The following is a 21394-nucleotide window of genomic DNA, read 5'->3' as shown; positions in this document are numbered from 1 at the left end:
GACAAAGCACAATCAAAGCAATGGCTACTAAGAGGTGGAAGTGGGTCCAGTCACAGCAAAAGTGGACTGGTCAAGAGCAAAGGTCGTGGCAACAGTTAACTGAGATGCACAAGGCATTTTTCTTGCTGACTTTCTGAAGGGTCAAAGAATGATAACATCTGCTTATTGTGAGAGTGTTTTGAGAAGGTTAGCCAAACCTTTAGCAGAAAAATGTCCCAGGGAAAGCTTCAACAGAGAGGGCTCTTCTCCGTCACAGTGCTCTTGCTCACTCCTCTCATCAAACAAGGGCAATTTTTTCAAGAGTGTTAATGGGAAATCATTAGGCATCCACCTTACAGTCCTAATTTGGCTCCTTCTGACTTGGGTTTGTTTCCTAATCTCAACAAAAATCTTGGCTAGGTGCAGTGGCTCACACCTTTAATCCTAGCAGTTTGGGAGGCTGAGGCAGGTGGATTGCCTGAGGTCAGGAGTTCTTGACTAGCCTGGCCAACATGGCAAAACCCGTCTCTACTAAAAGCACAAAACTAGCTGGGCATGGTGGCCCACACCTGTAATCCCAGCTACTTGGAAGGCTGAGGCACGAAAATCTCTTGAACCCGGGAGGCAGGGGTTGCAGCGAGCCAAAATCGCACCATTGCACTCCAGCCTGGGTGACAGAGTGAGAAAAAAAAAAAAAAAAAAAAAAAAAACCTGCATTGACATGCTTAAATTCCAAAGACTTTAAGTTCTTTAGAGATGGACTAAATGGCTGGTATCATGGCTTACAAATGTGTCTTGAATTTAATGGAACTTATGTTGAAAAATAGTTTATTTTTTCTTCTTATCTTTTAATTCCATTTTTCCATGAATTTTGTTTGTTTGAGACAGAAACTTGCTCTGTGGCCCTTTTTTTTCAGTACATTGCCTTCATGTGACAACATTGTTCATTGTGTTATAATGCATTTAATTATGTTACAGTTATCTTTCATGTCATTCTTACTGTCCTGGTAACTTTATTTGGATTTGGGTTTTCTCTGCAGTTTAACATGTTTACAGACAATCCTTTAAAGTTTAGGCTATAGCTAGTTCTAAGTTTCATCTGTTGAGTAATTGATTGGTTTTGACTAGTTTCTCCTTCAGAGTCTTTATAAACACATATGGGTACCTTATCTGCTTACTTCCAAACAGAAACCTTTGGCTTTAGGGTAGTATTTTTTAAATGGTGAGTCCACAGTCAATTTATTTGGCCCCTCACCAAAAAAGGGACAGAATATAAAGTACCAGAGGACACTGAATATAATCAATGAATGAATTTTAGCTTTTTTGTTGTTGTTGAGACAGTCTCACTCTGTCATCTAGGCTAGAGTGCAGTGGCCCGATCTTGCTTCACTGCAAACCTCGGCCTCCTGGGTTCAAGCTATTCTCATGCCTCAGCCTCCTGAGTAGCTCGGAATACAGGCGTGCACCAACATACCTGGCAATTTTTTTTTTTGGAGACAGAGTCTCACTCTGTCACCAGGCTGGAGTGCAGTGTGCAATCTCAGCTCACTGTAACCTCCGCCCCCCGGGTTGAAGCGATTCTCCTGCCTCAGCCTCCCGAGTAGCTGGGACTACAGGTGCGCACCACCATGCCCAGCTATTTTTTGTGTTTTTAGTAGAGACAAGGTTTCAGCATGTCGGCCAGGATGGTCTCAGTCTCTTGACCTCGTGATCTGTCAGCCTCAGCCTCCCAAAGTGCTGGGATTACAAGTGTGAGCCACTGCGCCCAGCCTAATTTTGTATTTTTTAGTAGAGATGGAGTTTCACCATGTTGGCCAGGCTGGTCTGAAACTCCTGACCTCAGGTGATCTGACCGCCTCAGCCTCCCGAAGTGTTGAGATTACAGGCGTAGGCCACTGTGCCCAACCTAAATTTTTTTTTTTGTATTTTTTTTTTTTTTTTTTTAGTAGAGACGGGGTTTCACCGTGGTCTCGATCTCCTGACCTCGTGATCCGCCCGCCTCGGCCTCCCAAAGTGCTGAGATTACAAGCGTGAGCCACCGCGCCCGGCCTCTCCCAACCTAAATTTTAAAAAACTTAAATAAAATAATTTAAAAAAGAATCCTGATTCTGGGGAGTGGGTGTGTATGTGCATAGGAAGAGGCACGATGAAGGATAAAGTCCAAGATCTTACTGTTGCATAAATTCAGCTTCCTTTGTGAAATCGTTGCTGAAAGTCTGACCCCTAATACATCTTAGCACTCCTCAATCACGCAGTGTTTACCATTTGGTCCCTCAGACTTGCCAGACAAAAGTCCAGATGCGCAGGGCGTGGTGGCTTACACCTGTAATCCCAGCACTTTGGGAGGCCGAGGCGGGTGGATCACAAGGTCAGGAGATCGAGACCATCCTGGCTAACACGGTGAAACCCCATCTCTACTAAAAATACAAAAAATTAGCCGGGCATGGTGGCGGGCGCCTGTAGTCCCAGCTACTCAGGAGGCTGCGCCAGGAGAATGGCGTGAACCCGGGAGGCGGAGCTTGCAGTGAGCCGAGATTGCGCCACTGCACTCCAGCCTGGGCGACAGAGCGAGACTCCGTCTCAGAAAAAAATAAAATAAAATAAAATAAAAAGTCCAGATGCTTCTCGACTTAAAGATGGGGCTACTTCTGGATAAATCCATCTGTAAGGTTGAAAAATCATAAGTCGACTATTGTAAGTCGAGGACCATCTGTATATGGCATGAGAATTATCAGCTGTTTATTTTAATCTACTTTGTCTCCTGAAATAAATTGCCTGAGGGCAAGGACTCTAACATTTCTTTGCCATTTTTGCTAGGTGTTCAATCACTGTTCACAATGATAACAGTAGGAAAAAGTGCGCCTTCTAGTAAGTGGACAAGCAAGTTTGAGTACACCGCTCTGCCCCACTCCCTTGTTACGGGGTAACATAACAAGGCAAAGTACCTCTACAACGAGGCAAGACTAGGTCCTGTTCCTTAAGGAGCCCGCAGCCTTGTCTGTTCTGTTCCTTCCCTGGCAGATTACAGGCTGTGGAAATCCCTCTTCCCGCTCTCTAACGTGGAGTCGGCTGAGCACGACTCTCTCTCCCCAGCGCGGGAGGTCTGCGGCCTGCGGGTAGGAGGCGCTCCAGGGGACCTGGCATCGTCGGTGTGCAGCAGAGTAGCGGACTCGAGGAGACGCGAGGAGAAGCCCTGTCTCTGGAGCCCCGCTCCTTTCCTCTTCTGGTTTTCCTCGGAAGGGGCCAGGAGACACTGGAAGGTCCAGACAGCAGGGAAGGGACGGGGTTCTTTCCAGTCCCACCCGTGTAGGGACACCTCTTCCCCTCATCCCCCGATGTACCCTCGCTGAATCCGGGATGGGAGAGACGAACCGAGTCTAGGCATCTGCGTAGCAGCGCCGGGGAGAGCGGGGAGGCCAGGGCGGAGCCCAGTCGACTCCCGGATTCCCCTGCCCCGCCCCCGGCACGAGGCCCCGCCCCGGCGGCCCCGCCCCTCCTCGGGATCCGACCGGGCTGCGCTCACTGCCCAGCCGGGGCCCCGGGAGCCTCCAGGAGGAGAGGCTCCCGCCCGCCCTGAGCTGCGGCCTCCGCATGGAGGGGCCACTCACTCCACCACCGCTGCAGGGAGGCGGAGCCGCGGCTGTTCCGGAGCCCGGAGCCCGGCAACACCCGGGACACGAGACGGCGGCGCAGCGGTACAGCGCCCGACTGCTGCAGGCCGGCTACGAGCCCGAGAGGTGACGCCCAGGGCAGAGCGCGCGGGGCGCATCCGGGGCGGGCGGCCGAGGAGGGCGCGGCGGCTCCGGGAACCCGGCGACGCTGCGGGGGAGGGGAGGGGCAGGCCCCACAAACCCTTCCCCTCTTACCGCCTCAGCCTCTAACTTCCCGAAACGCCACGCTCCCGGCTTTGGCTGGGGGATGCAGACGGGCACTGTGCGAAGGATTAGGTGCTTCGTTGCACGGGGGAGCAGAGGAGAGGGAACAGGTCGTAAAAACCTTCCCTAAAATCTTAGCCCTAGATTGGACCTCGCTATACACCCGACGCACCCCGTTCAGGTGGCTCCAACTCCTGGGGTTCAAACAGTGCTTGCTGGAGTCCTGTCCGACTTGGCTTACCCCTCCTTAGCTGTTGCCTCCTAGAACTATCTTCAGTGGTCTTACTGGCAGGTGTTGGTGTCCAGATGGATCGCCTTCGCAGGGCTAGGTGAGGACACTCTCCTCTCCTCACCATGCACTGAGATCTGATGAGGCTGCCAGTGCAGCTCACCTCAAGGTCTCTCCGAAGACGCAGGCCCCCATGCTAGGGTGTGTAGGGAAATGAGGCACACTGGAGGAAGAGTAGGGTAGTGAGCTAGGCCCCAGGGGGACTGGCTGAAAAGGAGACAGCAGCTAATTTCTGGATTGTATCGCAGCTTGAAATGCAATCCCACTGTCCTTCCGGTCCAGAGGATTTGGACTTCTTTCTCTGCCCATCTGCTGGTGTTCATCAGCTTGGGGAGGTGACCTGGCAGCTGGGTTTGTGGGGGGGTGGTCTGGGGGAATTAGCCCGGCAGCTCTGCCCAGGGGTTGGCCGCTTATGTAAGAACTTTTAACGGCTTAAGGGGCTCCTCGGCAGTGGGGCTGCTGAGTTAGGCCCCCCTGTCCCGGCAGGCTGCCTCTCTAGAATTGACTCAGGCTTAGGCAACCCCCAGCCTTTCTCCTATCCTAGAAATCCAGCTCCTGGGGTTCAGGACGCGGGGTGATAGGGAGGGGCCACAGGGGCTGAAGGAGCCGGTTAGGGCTTGACAGAGGCAGTGCTTGGTTAGAGCAGGGGTTGCAAACATAATGTTTCAGAGATCAGGCCGGAGCCATGTGAGTGCATCCTTTCTCCAGATTGCACTTCTGCATCAAGGGGCCATCCCTACCCCCACTCCCAACCCGACCCGCACCCCCAACTTGGGCTCAGGGAGCCTGTGTAAACCTGAGCCCCAGCCAGGGGGTGTAGTGAGATTCAAAACCTGCTGGTCAGACCTCCACCTGCCTTTGCCAACCTGGAGCTGTGGGAAGTGGACAGGATTCCGTGAGCAGTCCTGGGTTTGAATCCAGTGTTATTATTGCTCTCTGGCTTGAACTTGGACAGGCTATGCCCCCGTCCCAGCTCAGCAGTGCTAATGTTATTACCTTTTCTCCCCTTCCCCCATCTTCCCCTCAAGAGTGTTTTGAAATCTTGTTCCTTCAAACAGCCCCAGGCCTGATAGAGCCCTCGGGGCTCCCTGCCTGGACCTCAGTACCCAGCTGGGCACTGTTGCCCTGCTACCCCGAGGAAGGGACTTGGACCTGCCTTCCTATCCCCACAGCTGCTAGGTGGGGGTCTCAGGGGACAACAGCCCTTCCTCGGCTTCGGAGGCCCACTGGTTGCCTCGGTGTCTCCTCCCCACGGAGGAAGCAGCTGGGGAAGATCAGGAAGAGGGTGTATGAGAGCGGGGGTTGAGGGTGGATTAGCCGAGTCTCTGGAAAAGCACAGCCTAACCCAGGGCTGAGCCCAGCAGCTTAGAGTGATGAGGAGCCCAACACAGGTCAAAGCGGGAGGTGCGTAGAGGAGCAGGAGAGGGGAGTGGGGCCATGAAGTCTGTAATCGCTGGGAAGGTGACCCTTCCCATGCCTCAGCCAGGCAGCCTCTCTAAGAAGGCTGGGGCAGATGTCACAGTCCGGTCACCTGAGATGGTCAAATCCAGCTGCTATCCTGGGCCCCGGCTCTGGTTGAATCCTGAATAGTACTCTAGCCATTCCTGACCCATACTGTAGGGGACAGTGACCCACAGCAGGTCCTTTAGTGACCCAGTGACCCAGAGAGACCACTGGGCCGGTCTCTGCTGTGTGCTGATCTCTGCTCTGTGCCTGCAGTTGGCATGATAGCTCTGTTCTTCTGTGGCCAGAAAGGTACCACAGAGCAGCTCTGAATGGTCGGGCACTTTCTCTAGCTGGTCTCGCTGCTCTGCTCCACGTGGCCAGTGAAAGGTCCTAGTGCTGGTGCTCCTCAGGACGCTCCCCTGGTCCCCCATGTGGCCCGGGCTCCCCGCGTGAGCCCATGAATGCTGAAGGTTCAGAGGTGCTTCCCAGGCATCGTTGGCAATCTGGCCCCAGCCTCCCCTCTGCACACAGATGGAACAGTCTGTGTTTTCCTGGCAGGGTCCCGGGGGCATCAATGGGGGAGGCTGGGCATTCCAGGGAACCTCGTGGCTTGGAGGCCAAGCCTCCCCTGGGCGTAGCTGCCATCACACTGCTGAGAGGTAAACAAACCCAGCCTCCCAGGGCCACAGCCAGCCACCGTGCCAGGGAAGGGACTGTGTCCCACGCCACCTTATTCTCTTCTCCCCAAGTGAGCTGTGGGAGCCACAGGAGGACACAGGGAGGAGGCTGTGGAGTCAGGGTGGGGGCATCCACTCTTGGTCTGGGAAGAGCACTGGCAGTTCTGGTCCCATAAGCGGGAAGGATCTACCTCCTACCACCCCACCTTTCCCCATGTGAATCAGTCTGTACCCAGTCACTGCCCACATGTAGAAATCTGGATCTTGCTGGGCACCCAGGGCCACCAACTTCTGCTTTGGAGATTTTTCAGAAGTTCCCTAGCCCTTGTTCTTATTTGTATGCACAATTGTCTAAGCCAGGCTTATGATCCTCCCCCATCTTCCCACCGCAGGACCCTCCCAAATGACAAACTGCTCTCTGAGGTTAAAAGCCCTGGTACCAACACCATTTTCTCAGCCGGAGATAGGGTGGTGAGCCGAAGCACTGGGCCATGAATCAGAAGCAGTACCCCTCCCTCCCTTTCCGAACTATAGATTTTGCCTCTGTCAAGGGAATGGGTACCCAACACTTGGCAATTAATAGATTGTGGAGTTAATGTGCTCATTTATGAAAAATGCTTTGTAAACTGCAGAGGGCCCCAAGGCCACCCAAAGGTCAAGGAGTGTCATTGTGAAGAATGCCCTCTCCCTAGGATGTCAGGATGGGGCATAGCGATCCAACCTCAAAGTCTTTAGTGCTGGGGAGCTGAGAGCCCAGGACCGGTTTCTCAGGGCTCCGGGCCTTGATCAGGGTCCGCGGAAGACCCCAATTGGGGATTGGGGAACGGCAGAACCGTGTTAGAGGTGCCCTGGGGAGAAGGGCAAGGTGGGTGGCCCAGGCTGGGGGAGAACTCGGGGGGGGGGGGGGCTGGGGCCTCTGCTGGGGGTCCTGGGAGGCTGGACGTGGAGCGGCGGAGGGGGCGTGTCCCGGCCTGACCCGGTCTTCTGCCCCGCGGGCCCCGCACCTCCTACCCGGTCCGGGCTGGCGGGGTCGCAGCGCCGCTGCAGGAGGCTAGGGGCGTGCGCGCGGCGCGGCTGAGCCCTTTGTGCGGCGCGGGCGGAGGCGGCGGTTCCCGCGGGAGGGGCGAGAAGGGCGGGAGGGGCGGGAGGGGCGGGAGGAGAGGGCGGTGCCCTGGCCCGCCCCGCCGCTGCCGCAGCCCCCGCCCCCGGCCCGCCCGGCCCGCGGCAGCAGCGTGGCCGCGGCGCGGCGTCAGCAGTAGCAGCAGCAGCGGCGGCGGCAGCGGCGGGCGGCCGCGCGGGTGTTTATGTCGGGTCGCGGGGTCTCGCGGCAGCATGGCGGACTACCTGATCAGCGGCGGCACCGGCTACGTGCCCGAGGACGGGCTCACCGCGCAGCAGCTCTTCGCCAGCGCCGACGGCCTCACCTACAAGTAAGCGTGGGGGCTCGTACCCCTAGGTGCGCGCATCCACGCGCCGCGACCCCCGGGCCGGCCCTGCACGTGCGCGGCTCCCCCGGCGTTCCTGACCCGGTGCGAGTGCCTGCTGTGGGCGCTGGGGGCTGGGCACGGAAGGAAGGAGGCCCGCGCCGGAGCAGACGGACGTGGCACGGCGACACCGCGGCCCTCAGAGCCCTGACCCGTTTTTGGCCAGATCCGGGCTCGGCCTGTCCCCTTCCTCCTCTCAGGGGCATGGAGGGGCCCTCGGGCGTGTGGGAACTGGAGATGTGGGCGTTATGGGGAGACTTTTCCCAGCCGCTGGTCCAGGACGCCCCCTCCCAGCCTCACCACGAGGGCAGAGGGTCCCCGGAGCCAAGCTTAAGCAGCTGCTTCCGCGTGGTCCCAGGAGAGGCCCAGCCAGGTGGTTGGGGTAGCTTCTTTTCCAACTGTTTAGTCCAGCGCTTTTTCCAGTTGTGTCCCTCCCTGTCCACAGGTTGGTACTGGTGCCCCTCCCAAGGCGCGAATTATTCTGTGACTGCCACCCCTAAGCCCACCCTACATGGGGTTTTGGAGGAGGACACAGACCTACCCGTCTGCCTCCTGCTTCATTTGCCTTTTCCGTGGGCCCTAGGCCAGTTGCCCTGCCTGCTGCAGGCCTGGCACTAGCTCTGCCTCCTGGCTGCAGGACTGTGCCCCTGCCAGGAAGGAGCATCAGAAGGGGCAGAGTGGGGATGCTGGCCAGTCAAGAGCATCCCTGCCTTGTCTCCTGCCAGCCCTGCCCTGGCTTGTAAGCACTCCTGCTTGGCCAGCAGTTTCCCTAAACACCAGGATACCCAGTCACTCCTGAGGAGTGTCTCCTCCTGCCTGCCCGTAGGCGACGGGTGTATAGAATACCTAGAAAATGCTACGAGGCCCAGACTCCAGCATTTCTTCTGTGGCCTCCTTGCTATACAGAAGAAGGGCTGCCAAAGGCTGGGAGCAGCCGAAATTCTTTGTTTCTTTGGTGGTCTTTGGTGATGAGATTGAGTTTGATACAGTTGTCATTGAAGTCTTCTAGGAGAACTCCCTAGGGAGACGCCTAGGAGTTTCTCTAGGCCTCAGGGCAGATTAACGACCCACTCCCCCTCCACCCTGTGGCTTTTCCTTCCTGCGCTAGGGATGCCTGCTGCTTTGCTTAGCTCAGTTCAGAGTGTTCCTGAAGTGTGGGATATTTGCTTTTGGGTGTGTCTCTCAAGGCCTGCTGTGATTTTAGCAGGTTGGGGCCCATGAGCTGTGACCCTGCACCTAGATGTACCCATGCAGGCCTGCACTTCCCTTCCGGGGTTTGCTGTGACTGTGGCCCACCCTGGTGTTGGCAGCTGCCATGCTTTGGCTGGGGCCCCAGTGTCCTGGTCCCACCTCTAAGGCCTCTTTCCTCCCCTTTCCCATCCCAGCCATTTCTGTTCTGCTCTGTCAGAACATGCCCTGCACTCAGCCCCCCGGGGTCCCTCCATGCTGTTCCGAGCCCTGTGTGACTCAGCAGCCCAGGCACCAGGGCCTGCAGCCTGTCCCGTGCTGGGTCATGTTCGTGCTGTGTTGAGCGCCACAAAATTGTTCTCAGGTTTGTTCCCAGTGTTTACTTATTTTCTCTCCCCATCAAGATTGGGAAGTTTTCAAAGGCAGGCACTGTGTCTGCTGTGTGTGGCGATATGGAAACTTCTGTGTCGCTGGACAAACTCTGAGACTTGAAGGCAATGGATATTTTGGGCCTATTGCCTTGATGGTGCCCCAGCAGACCTTTCGCTGTCTTTGGCTCCAGCTCTCGGGGCTGGAGTTTGCCAGACTCTAGTGGGGTACACGAGGTGGGAACTGCCCTGATGGGGTAGTAGGGATAGGGGGCTGTAGCCTCTGCTCCTCTAGGCTTTTCTGTACCGCCCCCGCTGCCTCCTCTGGCATGGCAGGCTCTGTCCCTTTGGGGCACCCCTCTCCACTAGTAACACTCACTTCTCTGTCTTCACAGCGACTTCCTGATTCTCCCAGGATTCATAGACTTCATAGCTGATGAGGTGGTGAGTACCTCTTCCTTTGACAAGGGAAGGGGGCTGTGTGTGGGGTGGAAGAGGCTGACTTCTTGCTTAGGGGCAGGGCATGGAGAGACTTTTCTCGGGAATGGGTGGATAGGATATAGCCCTCCTTTTTTTTTTTTTTTTTTTTTGGAGACAGAGTCTTGCTCTGTCACCCAGGCTGGAGTGCAGTGGTGTGATCTCAGCTCACTGCAGCCTCCACCTCCCAGATTCAAGTGATTCTCCTGCCTCAGCCTCCTGAGTGACTGGGATTACAGGCATGTGCCAAAACCCCCCGATAATTTTTGTATTTTTAGTGGAGACGGGGTTTCGCCATGTTGGCCAAGCTGGTCTCAAACTCCTGAGCTCAAGTGATCTGCCCGCCTCAGCCTCCCAAGATGCTGTGATTACGGGGGTGATTCCACCCAGCTGGAATGGGTGGATATAGCCTTTATTGTTGCCAGAGAAACAGGCAGAGATCAAAGGGTTATACTTGATGGGGCAGAGGCAGCTATGGGAACACAGGAGTGTCCTGAGTGAAGCCTGGCCCAGGGCTGGGTGGCTCTCTGTCAGTGACAGAGCCTGTGGGCAGGTTCAGAAGAGGCCTGGGAAGGGGGTGGGCTTGGGAGTGGCTGCCTTATTGTAGAGACCATAAGGATTGGATTTTGTCTGGAATGCTGAACAAGGACGTGATAGAAGCCAGTAAAATTATGGAGATTTGAAAACGGTAGACAGACTTGTTCACTGATACACAATGTACAAGAACTGCCAAGAGGGTTTAAAAGAGTTACATTTTGGATAAATACAAGGAAACGCAGTCCCTTGCTTTCCCGGAGGGGCTCATCAATGAGCTGAATCAATGAACAATTAACATATGATAAACTCAGAGAAGCCAAGGTGGGTAGTGGTGGTGGTGTAAGTCATTTCAAGAAAAAGTGCCATGTTTCGATGATGAATAAATATACATTAAAAAAAAAAAACCATTTCTTTTCTGTTGCTATTATTATTGCTATTTATTCTGGTCTGATTCTCATGAAAGGCCAGAGGGCCTGAGTGTGCCTGGATCACTTACATGTGAGGGAAGTTCACATCCAGCTGGTGTGTAGCCAGAGCTGACCCAGACAGATTTTCAGGGGGAAATTCGAATGATTCTGGTTGTTTCCCTTATGACAACAACCAAGAAGCCTACTTGGTGCAGCTGTTCAGTTTAACAAAGTTTACTGGCCAGTGTGGCTTTGTGTCAGACCCTGGGCTGGCTGCTAGGAAGGGAGGGATTGAAAAGACCCCCACCAGCTGGGCATGGTTGCTCACACCTGTAATCCTAGCACTTTGGGAGGCTGAGGCAGGAGGATCACCTGGGGTCAGCAGTTTGAGACCAGCCTGGCCAACATGGTGAAACCCCATCTCTACTAAAAATGCAAAAATTAGCTGGGCGTTGTGCCAGGCATCTGTAATCCCAGCTACTCAGGAGGCTGAGGCAGGAGAATCACTTGACTCTGGGAGGTGGAGGTTGTAGTGAGTCGGGATTGCACCACTGTACTCTAGCCTGGGTGACAGAATGAGACTCCATCAGAGAAAAAAAAAAAAAAAGACCCCTACCTGGCCGGCAAGGGTCTCCTTGTCCTGTGGCTTCTATCAGGAAGGCTGTGGCCTTTCTTTGGCATGATGAAAGAGGAGAGGATGGTGTTTTCTAGATCATGGGGTCAGAGGTCTGAATCAGGGTTAGTGATGGGTTTCAGGGACTTTGAATCTAAAAAAATTACACAGCAAAGTCTGCACAAATGTCTTGGGGACTGGGATCCACTACTGTTGGCCTGCCCTCAGAGGGGTATGTGCTCTGGCCTTTCCTCCATGGGCAGGTGGCTTTTAAATGGACACTTGCAATCCTGACCACTCTCCTGAGCTCCAGACCATTCGTTGCTTGCTTTCCTGGATGCCTAAAAGACTCTTTTCCGTGCCTACCCCCACTTCAGCCCTTGTCACCCAGAATCCATTCTCCACCTTGGAGCCTGAGTGACCTTTTTGAAACATAAATCAGATCATTTCTCTGTCAAGACCCCCCAGTGGCTTCTCTCCAAATCGAATCTGAGCTTCTGTCCATGGTCTTCATGGCCATACATGCTGCCCCTGCCTTCCTCCCGCCTCTCCCTTCCTTCCACTCCCCTGGTCTTCTTTTTCTTTCTTAAATGTGCCTCTGAAAGAATTGGACCCTGAGGCGGGTTTGCACTCAGCCCCTTAGCCGAGAGTGACAGCCCCTCTGACTTCTACTTGATCGGCTCCCACCAGTCACCTCCCAGGAAAGAGGCTTTCCCCAGTCACCTTGTTGCCAGTGGTCGCTTGGCCTTTTTGTTTTTCTGTGCAGCCTTCATCCTGACTGAAGTCATCTTGAGCATGTGTCCTGTGTCTGTCATCTTTCTTTCCAAGTAGAACATAAGCTCCATTAGATGAGCTGGGAACTCATCCACCTTGTTCACTGCCATGTCCCCAGGGCCTGTCCTGGTGCCGGTGCATGTAGGAGCTCAGTGAATGAGTGTCCAGTGGGTGATAAACTCTTCACATGGGCTGTGCCTCCATCCTCAGGACCTGACCTCAGCCCTGACCCGGAAGATCACTCTGAAGACGCCGCTGATCTCCTCCCCCATGGACACTGTGACAGAGGCTGACATGGCCATTGCCATGGCTGTGAGTTACGCACCTGCATGGGGACTCCAGGGCACACAGGAACTGACCATGGTGGGCTGTGCTGAGGGAAAGGGCTGAGGAGGGATGGGCCCCGGCTCTGACCACACTTCCCTTCTACATCAGCTGATGGGAGGTATTGGTTTCATTCACCACAACTGCACCCCAGAGTTCCAGGCCAACGAGGTGCGGAAGGTCAAGGCAAGTACCAGGCCTGTCCCCAGCAAGATGCCACCTGGCAGTCCCCACCTCAGAGGCCCTCCCAGCCTCCCCTGCCAGCCCTGCACTGTTATACTCCCTGCGTGTCCTCCCTCTCAGTGGAGCCTTGGGGCCGAGCCCTCATTTTCCCACTGGCTCCTCATCCCACTGAGGGTGCTGGCTTCTCTGCGGCACAGCTGCATCCCCTGTTCCCTGTGGCCAGCTTGGACTTCATCCCTGGCTTTCTTCCAGCCTTTTCCTCCCCCTATCTCTGCCCGCAGAAGTTTGAACAGGGCTTCATCACGGACCCCGTGGTGCTGAGCCCCTCGCACACTGTGGGCGATGTGTTGGAGGCCAAGATGCGGCATGGCTTCTCTGGCATCCCCATCACTGAGACAGGCACCATGGGCAGCAAGCTGGTGGGCATCGTCACCTCCCGAGACATCGACTTTCTTGCCGAGAAGGACCACACCACCCTCCTCAGTGAGGTACCTGCAGGGCAGGGGAAGCAGGGCTGGGTGCAGAGAGGACCCTCACGCTGGGGCCTCAGACTGGTGCCTGTGACCAGGGACCAGAGGGAGGCCTGGCTCCTTCTCTCTCACCTGCCAACCTGCAGGCAAATGTTCCTGGCCCCACAGGTGATGACGCCGAGGATTGAGCTGGTGGTGGCTCCAGCAGGTGTGACGTTGAAAGAGGCAAATGAGATCCTGCAGCGTAGCAAGAAAGGTACCAGGGAGCTAGTTGAAAACTCAACCGCCAGCCTGACTCCCTGTCCACAGTCCTGTTGTTCCTTCACAGCCTCGCAGGTTATCCCAGCAACCAGACTGGGCCCTGGGGAAGGTTCGAATAACCTCAGGCAGGCCAGAGCACAACTCCTGTCATCCTTCTCTTAGCTTAGGGAAGCTTGTCCCTAATGCAGCATCTTCACAGTTTGTTTCCCAAAACTAGTCCTATGAGATGCTCATCAGAAAAAAATCCTGAGCAATAACTCCTTTCTCTATCCCCTATCTTTCATAAAGAATTGCAATTCACTTATTAAATGCTCTCAGAAGTCCTTCAGTTAAATTTATTTGACACTAAGCTGTTTCTATAATATTTACCAGCTAGAAACAACTTTAGCTTTTTTTTTTGAGACAGAGTCTTACTTTGTCACCCAGGCTGGAGTGCAGTGGTGCAATCTCAGCTCACTGCAACCCTCGCCTCTTGGGTTCAAGCAATTCTCATGCCTCAGCCTTCTGAGTAGCTAGGATTACAGGCATGTGCTACTACACCAGCTAATTTTTTTTTTTTGTATTTTTAGTAGAGATGGGGTTTCACAATGTTGGCCAGGCTGGTCTTGAACTCCTGGCCTCAAGCGATCTGCCCTCAGCCTCCCAAAGTGCTGGGATTACAGGCGTGAGCCACCGTGCCCGGCCACAACTTTGGCTTCTATTTATTTATTTATTTTTGAGACAGAGTCTTGCTCTCTCATCCAGGCTGGAGTGCAGTGGTGTGATCTTGGCTCACTCCAATCTCTGCCTCCTGGGTTCAAGCAATTCTCCTGCCTCGGCCTCCCGAGTGGTTGGGACAACAGGCAAACACCAACACACCCAGGTAATTTTTTTGTATTTTTAGTAGAGATGGGATTTCACCATATTGGCCAGGCTGTTCTTGAACTCCTGGCCTCAAGTGATCCACCTGCCTCGGCCTCCCAAAGTGAGGAAGCTGTGAGCCACCACACCCAGCTGGCTTTCGCTTGTTAGAAAAAAAAAGGAAAAATTAAATATTCACCAGGTCCCTGTTGGCTATACTGGGAAATGCTTCCCTGGTCCATACTGGAGGGTTGTTTGGTGTTTGTATTGGACAGGGCACATGCTTCTCCCTGCAGGACAGCATCACTCCTGGCTAGGAGATTTTGGCCACTGTGGCCCAGCAGGTGAAAGGCTGCCAGTGCTCAGGGGCTGCCCATCCCAGGCCACAGGAATGCCCATCCACAGACCCCCAGGAACCTGCTGGGCTGAGAGGTTTCTTTGCTCCCTGTTCCTTGGGAAGAGGGCTAGGTCCCTAGGAACACTTCCTGGGAGGGGTGCTGTCACCTAGTGGCTGGCTGGGGTACTTCAGTGGAATCTCTGGAGTGGTCCACTTTCATCTTCACTCTCCTAAACATCTCCCAAACTTCTCCCCACCAAGCCTGCTTCATTTCACCCCTGCATTCCTTGTCAGGGAAGCTTCCTATCGTCAATGATCGCGATGAGCTGGTGGCCATCATCGCCCGCACCGACCTGAAGAAGAACCGAGACTACCCTCTGGCCTCCAAGGATTCCCAGAAGCAGCTGCTCTGCGGGGCAGCTGTGGGCACCCGTGAGGATGACAAATACCGTCTGGACCTGCTCACTCAGGCGGGCGTCGACGTCATAGTCTTGGTAAGGCCCCCGCCTGAGTGGTGGGGGAGGTGGATGAGTGGTTCAGCAGAGTGGAGGTTTATGAGGACCCAGGTTCACCTCTGATTAAGCCTGTGCCCGTCCCTTGCTACTCTTCCTCTCTGCTTCTGAGTGCTCCCTCGTGTCAGAATTAGGAGGGTGGCAGCAGGATTGCCTGAGCTCAGAGGTTCAAGGTCACAGTGAGCTAGGATCGTGCCACTGCACTCCAGCCCTGGGGACAGAACGAGACCCTGTCTCAAAAAACAAACAATGGTTTGTGTCATCTGAGATACAAAGAAAACAAGTTAAAATTCTCCAATGGCACAGCCATAAGAAAGAATGAAATCCTGTCCTTTGCAGCAACATGGACAGAGCTAGAAGCCATTATCCTTAGTGAACTAACTCCAAAGCAGAAAACTAAATACTGCACGCCCTCACTTATAAGTAGGAGCTAAACAGAGGGTACACATGTTCATAAAGATGGAAATAATAGACCCTGGGGACTCCAAAATGGGAGAGGGTGGGAGGGGAACGAAGGATGAAAAATTGCCTATCAGACACAGTTTTCGATATGTGGGTATTAGGTACACTTGAAGCCCAATTCTCACCAGTATGCAGTATGCCCATTTAAGCAACAAGCACATTGTACCCACTGAATCCTTAAAAAAAAAAATAGACAAATTGCTGCAAGCAACAATTGCAAATCAAGAACCCCCCCTCACCCCCCAATAAAGGGAGGTAGAATAAGGATAAAGGCTTATTGATCCCTTGTGAGTGATCTGGACCATACATGTAGATTTATCTGTATTCTATGACTAGGAGGAAGAGAAATTAGGAGGGTCACTGGCACCCTCTCAACAGCTCACAACAGACTGCAAACAAAGGCCTCTGAGGGCCTTCTTGGCTCATAAGTTGACCCTAATAACTTAGCTCATGTTCACTGAGAACCGCCTGTTTGCCAGGCACTGCGTCAAGACCTTTATGTGTATCAGCCCATTGAGGAACAATCGCCATTCCATTTTCAGATGAAGAAACAGGCTTAAAGAAGTTAAGTCATTTCATTTGGTTAGTGAGTTGGTGGGAACAGGATACAGCTCCAGGCAGTGTCTCCTTGCTTTAAGGATCAGTCTGTACAACGGATAGGAAAGGCCTTATCTACTCTTAAGACTGCATTAGTGCTGGTTAACCTTTCAGGGAAGCAGTCCCCTTTGAGCATTGACTGAAAGTTGTCAAGTGAATTTCCAGGAAAAAAAAACAACAAAAAACCAGAAGGAAAGAACATTCTCATAACAGTTTTCACAGGATTTGAGGGGTTCATCCACTCAGGCTCTCCCTCCTGCCTTGAGAGTCCTCAGCTGTCTAAGTCCAAGCTCTTCCGTCCTTTCTCACAGGACTCATCCCAAGGGAATTCTGTGTATCAGATCGCCATGGTGCATTACATCAAACAGAAGTACCCCCACCTCCAGGTGATTGGGGGGAACGGTGAGTGCAGGGTCGCCTCTCACTCGCTTGCTCCTGCCCCTCCACTGAGTAACCCTTTTCTGTCCTTCAGCATCCCTAGGTGATGGTATGGCTCCTGGCATGGGTGGCAGGGAGCATGATGGGCTTTGGTCACTGTAGGGGGGTTAGGGGGTGCTAGACTGGGGTCCCAAGAGGCCGTTGGGCAGGCAGGGGCATCTCATCCTCACATTGTTTCTGTGCCCCATCCCCACCCCCAGTGGTGACAGCAGCCCAGGCCAAGAACCTGATTGATGCTGGTGTGGACGGGCTGCGCGTGGGCATGGGCTGCGGCTCCATCTGTATCACCCAGGAAGGTGGGTGTCAGGAGGTGAGCGAGTGCCCGCTGGCCCAGGGGCCTCGTCTTTGTTCCCCAGATGCATATCAAGTACTCTCTCTGCCAGGCCCTGTTCTGCCATGGTGGGCTCTGGGGTGACCCAGGCACAGGCCCCACCCCGTCAGGCCCACTGACTTAGGGGAAGGCAGGTGTAAGTAGGGTGCGAGAGCTCTAGCCTGCTTCTCAGAGTGTGGTCAAGGGGGCTCCGCCTGGGGCTTGGGGCCTGAGGCTGGTGTGACTGTCCAAGGGGCTTGTTGGAACCTCAGGGTTTGGATTTGATTTGTGACAAGGTAGATATTTAAGACACAGAGACGACATGTCCCTGAATATATAAGGATATGCTATACACCTGCTTCACCATGTGGTTGGGCATGGGGAGTGCCACCCAATTACAAAGCCCTTTTGCAGGGTGGGTTCCTGAACATGAAGTGGGAAGGGGGGAGCCTGACATGTGTCCCCCATGTGGTTATTGAGGAGGTGCTCCCTGGAGGCTGGTATCTGACTTGTGGGGTGGCTGCCTGGAAGACTTGGGTCCTCACTTGGCCTGAGGAGATATACCTGGCCCCTCCTGTGAGGGCAATTTCTCCAAAACACTGAGTGATGCATTTGGCCTTTCCTGCCCCAAACAGCTCTCCCTTTTGGTCCTCAGAGCCTCAGCTATTTAGGTTTGTGCCCTTCGCCTTAGCTGGCCACTATGTTGAAATGAGGGCCCTCTCTCACCCACTTAACAAATATTCATTAGGCACCTACTTGTCTCAGGCACTGTTCAAAGCTTTGAGGTAGAGTAGGGACAAAACAAATGAGAGGTGCCATCTCTGGTTTATCCAGCTTTGCATCCGTCCCTAGACAGTTGTGGTTCCTTATAGTCTCCACCTAAAACCTAACACTGAAGGACCTTGGACACTTAGACTTGAAGAAATGCAAACCAGTATCCCGAAGGGGACCATAGTACCTAACCCTGGTAACAGTTTTTGCAAACAAAAGCCTTGAAGGAGAACTTGTGCCTTGAGAGCAGGTGAGGCTGGGGCCACCTGTCTGGGGGCATTGGGCTCTGAAGGCCACTTCTGGTTCCCCCATCAGAATCCCCCGTCATGCTCTTAGGGGTGGGGTGGCCCAGATCCCTGGAGTGACACTCATCCTGGTGGTATTTGCCAGCACTTATGTTATGCCTCAGACACACCATCCAGCCCTGTCCCTTTTCCTGAGTAGAGGTAGTGCACAGGAGGAAGAGCTGGGCTGGCCCCGCGCCAGGCCCCTGAGTTGCTGACTCTTCTCTGCCTTGTGCACCCCACCCTCCCCCAGTGATGGCCTGTGGTCGGCCCCAGGGCACTGCTGTGTACAAGGTGGCTGAGTATGCCCGGCGCTTTGGTGTGCCCATCATAGCCGATGGCGGCATCCAGACCGTGGGGCACGTGGTCAAGGCCCTGGCCCTTGGAGCCTCCACAGGTGAGGGGAGAATGTGCTGGGGATTGGGCAGGCGAGGGCTGGAAGCCGGGATGTGGGGGGGGGCACTAGTGGGCTGGAGGCACTAATCCCTTGCCCACTGTAGTGATGATGGGCTCCCTGCTGGCTGCCACTACGGAGGCCCCTGGCGAGTACTTCTTCTCAGACGGGGTGCGGCTCAAGAAGTACCGGGGCATGGGCTCACTGGATGCCATGGAGAAGAGCAGCAGCAGCCAGAAACGATACTTCAGGTTCCCTGACCCTGGGCCCCACCTGGGCAGATCAGCCCACACTCCTTCAGGGCCCACCCATGCCACTGACTTCCCCAGATGGCAGCCAGTCCCCATATGGTGGTTCTGGAAACTGAGGCACAGGGCATAAGTAGCAGACACAGGATCTGTCCCTGGGCCACCTGACTCAGAGCCCAGCAAGGGGCGGCCTGGGGGACCTTCCTGGGAGGTATCCCGTTTCTGCCCTTAAGAGAGGTGGGGTGGGGTCCTCTGAGCTTCAAGCTGCTGGGCTCAGTCTTCCACCCTCCACGCAGCGAGGGGGATAAAGTGAAGATCGCGCAGGGTGTCTCGGGCTCCATCCAGGACAAAGGATCCATTCAGAAGTTCGTGCCCTACCTCATAGCGGGCATCCAACACGGCTGCCAGGATATCGGGGCCCGTAGCCTGTCTGTCCTTCGGTGAGTGCTGAGACTAGGGGCGGCTCCTGCTTCCTTTCTCTCGCTCTTCTCCACCCTTGGTGGCCCTGACCTGTTCCACCTACCTTCCTCCTAGGTCCATGATGTACTCAGGAGAGCTCAAGTTTGAGAAGCGGACCATGTCGGCCCAGATCGAGGGTGGCGTCCATGGCCTGCACTCGTAAGTGTGGTGGCCTCCTCGCTGTCACTTGCAGGCAGTGGGTTGGGCAGGTGGGGCCAGGGTTCTGAGGCCAAGCTGAGGTTCCAGGGACTCCATGGACCACCTGCAGCAGGGACAGATGCTGCTGCAGGATGGCCCCTCACCCTCTCTTCCAGGGCCCAGCCCCCCATTCCTTGTCCTTTAGTCCCCATGCAAGCAGGCCCTCCCCTCCCCTCAGGCCTCTCCCGAGCAGGGCACAGGAGGTGTGGCCACTCACTGCACCTGGACTCCCAGCCCTTGCTTGCTCAGGAAGCTTGGTGGCTGGTGGCAGGGGCTGTGGTGGCACCAGGCAGCCAGGCAGAAGATGCGGGTGTGACCCCTCTGGCGGGGACAAGGGCTGAGAGACGAACGCCAGGGCTGGCGCTGGGGCAACCGTGGGCGGGGGCAGTGCTCGTTGGCAGCAGTAGTTGCAGGCATGTGCCCCACCCTGGTCAGGAGCCCTGTCCCCAGGCATCAGCGGGCGTCTAACCTGTGTCTCTTTCCGCCCCACCCTTCTGTAGCTATACCTTTCTGCCGTGTAAGTAACCGCGCTGCCCGGGCCAAGCGTAGAGTAGAGCAGGGGCAGTCTGGGTGGGACCTGGGCTGGAGGTGGGGGGTGGGTATTGGGTGGGGGTGGGAGGGTGCTGGGGTGTAACCATGAGATGTGGACCCTGGGTTTGGGCCCCCCGGCCCCCTAACTCCAACACCATGATGGAGGAAACCAGCAATGTCCCCTCATCCAGCTGAAACACATATCCCTTTCTGGCTGCAGAGATGCCCGTGACCTCAGGCCTAAGGCTGCCCCATCTTAGACTGGACCCAGTGACCACAAGCAGCCTAGGCCACTGTGTCTGCAGGGCTGGGGCTGGGTGCAGACACGGGCAGCAGAGGTTCGGCTCCAGGTTGGAGTTTGCTGCATGAGGATGGGCCATGCCTGCCTGAGCTGTCCCTCCACCCTGGGCACTGAGGACAGTCCACTCAGATGTGGCGATGGCCCAAAGGAACATGGCCATCTCTGGACCCAGCATGGTTCTTCAGGGAACGCTGGCCTGGGAGAGGACAGAGGCCTAGGGCCTGCTCCAGGCCCTCCTCCTGCCCCCTACGGCTGAGATCTCAGGGCTCCTCAGCTCTCCATTCTCTCCTGCATCTGGGGGCCCTGGGGAAAGGGTTTTGGGAGGGAGCAGGGTCCACACACCCACTCTTGTTCCCCCTCTTGCCTTGTCCCCACAGTTACGAGAAGCGGCTGTACTGAGGACAGCGGTGGAGGCCGAGGTGGTGGAGGGGATGCACCCCAGTGTCCACTTTCAGGCACAGCCTCCCTCCATAACTGAGTGGTCCACAGATTTGCACTACGGGTTCCCCAGCTCCTTTCCAGGGAGAGAGGAGGGGAGGTCCTGAGGGGACTGCTGCCCCTCACTCGGCATCCCCTGCAGAGCCAGGACTGCTCCCTGGGCCAGGCAGCCCTGGGAGCCCCCCTCCCCCCCACCGAGCCCAGCCAGCCAGGCTCTCAGGCCCTGCGCCTGCCTCAGGTCTTTCTTGCTGCAGCCTGCTCCAGCCTGGCCCCCACCCCAGGGGCAGGCGGCCCCTCCTGGCTTCTCCTGTAGGGCACCTCCCTGCCCCTAGCCCCCCAGGAAATGGTGCTCTCCTGGCCCTGCCTCTGGCCCTTCCCGGGCCGCTGCCCCTCAGCCATGTGGCACTTCTGAGCTCCTGACCTAGGGAAAGGGGAGGTCTCTGCCCCCTTCCCCGGCCCTGGGCTACCCTTGGGTCCTGCTCCTCAGGCCACTCCCCTGTCCCTGGCCCTGGGGAGGAGGCTCCCCTGGTCATGGCCGCCTGCCTGTCATTCCTGACTCACCACCGTCCCCAGGTGAACCATTCCTCCCCTCTCCTCAGCTGCAGTTGAAGGCTTTAACTTTGCACACTTGGGATCACAGTTGCGTCATTGTGTATTAGATACTCGGAATAAATCAAGCAGGTCTCAACGCCTCCACCATCCTGTCTGTATGCCCTGTCCATTGGGTGGCTGGAGCCCCATCAGAGTTGGGGGGTATGGCACCAGGCCCTGCCTCCCCAGGAAGGTTTGAGGGTGTTGCGGTACTGGGGGTGGGGTGGGGGTGTGCTGGTGCAGGTGGGCCCCATGTCAGGAGGTCTCCCATGCTTCACCTGCTGCAAGCTGCTCAGCAACTCCTGCAGCCAGGCAGCATTGTTGAGGGGTC

At 55.5% G+C, this 21394-nt stretch overlaps 1 protein-coding gene across 5 annotated transcripts; it reads left to right on the top strand.

Annotated features, from left to right (window-relative positions):
- Window positions 1-3484: 3484 nt before the first annotated feature.
- Window positions 3485-21168, top strand: IMPDH1 (inosine monophosphate dehydrogenase 1). Of its 5 annotated transcripts, XM_032761646.2 has the most exons (16): window positions 3495-3716; window positions 7598-7696; window positions 9702-9750; window positions 12325-12426; window positions 12550-12624; window positions 12903-13109; window positions 13260-13347; window positions 14824-15023; window positions 16412-16502; window positions 16739-16834; window positions 18157-18300; window positions 18404-18548; window positions 18842-18985; window positions 19080-19163; window positions 19703-19719; window positions 20412-21168. In XM_032761646.2, the coding sequence occupies exons 1-16, from the start codon at window positions 3571-3573 to the stop codon at window positions 20510-20512; spliced, it is 1788 nt and encodes a 595-aa protein (XP_032617537.1). In that variant the 5' UTR covers window positions 3495-3570; the 3' UTR covers window positions 20513-21168. The 5 variants fall into 5 exon arrangements, with proteins under 5 accessions (XP_032617538.1, XP_032617541.1, XP_032617537.1 ...); XM_032761647.2 differs by lacking the exon at window positions 19703-19719 and having other exon boundaries at window positions 3485-3716; XM_032761648.2 differs by lacking the exon at window positions 16739-16834.
- Window positions 21169-21394: the final 226 nt, after the last annotated feature.

This window comes from Hylobates moloch, unplaced genomic scaffold (genome assembly GCF_009828535.3).
Source record: "Hylobates moloch isolate HMO894 unplaced genomic scaffold, HMol_V3 SCAFFOLD_1, whole genome shotgun sequence".
Taxonomy (NCBI): domain Eukaryota; kingdom Metazoa; phylum Chordata; class Mammalia; order Primates; family Hylobatidae; genus Hylobates; species Hylobates moloch.
This window is presented reverse-complemented; position numbering and strand designations above follow the sequence as displayed.

What these genes read in the sequence shown, in the direction of transcription:
- IMPDH1 (XM_032761646.2), top strand. Translation starts at nt 3,571, where the DNA reads ATGGAGGGGCCACTCACTCCACCACCGCTGCAGGGAGGCGGAGCCGCG. An exon ending in CCTGCAGCGTAGCAAGAAAG is followed by an intron (nt 13,348 to 14,823) that starts GTACCAGGGAGC and finishes ATTCCTTGTCAG; the next exon opens with GGAAGCTTCCTATCGTCAAT. An exon ending in CATCTGTATCACCCAGGAAG is followed by an intron (nt 16,835 to 18,156) that starts GTGGGTGTCAGG and finishes ACCCTCCCCCAG; the next exon opens with TGATGGCCTGTGGTCGGCCC.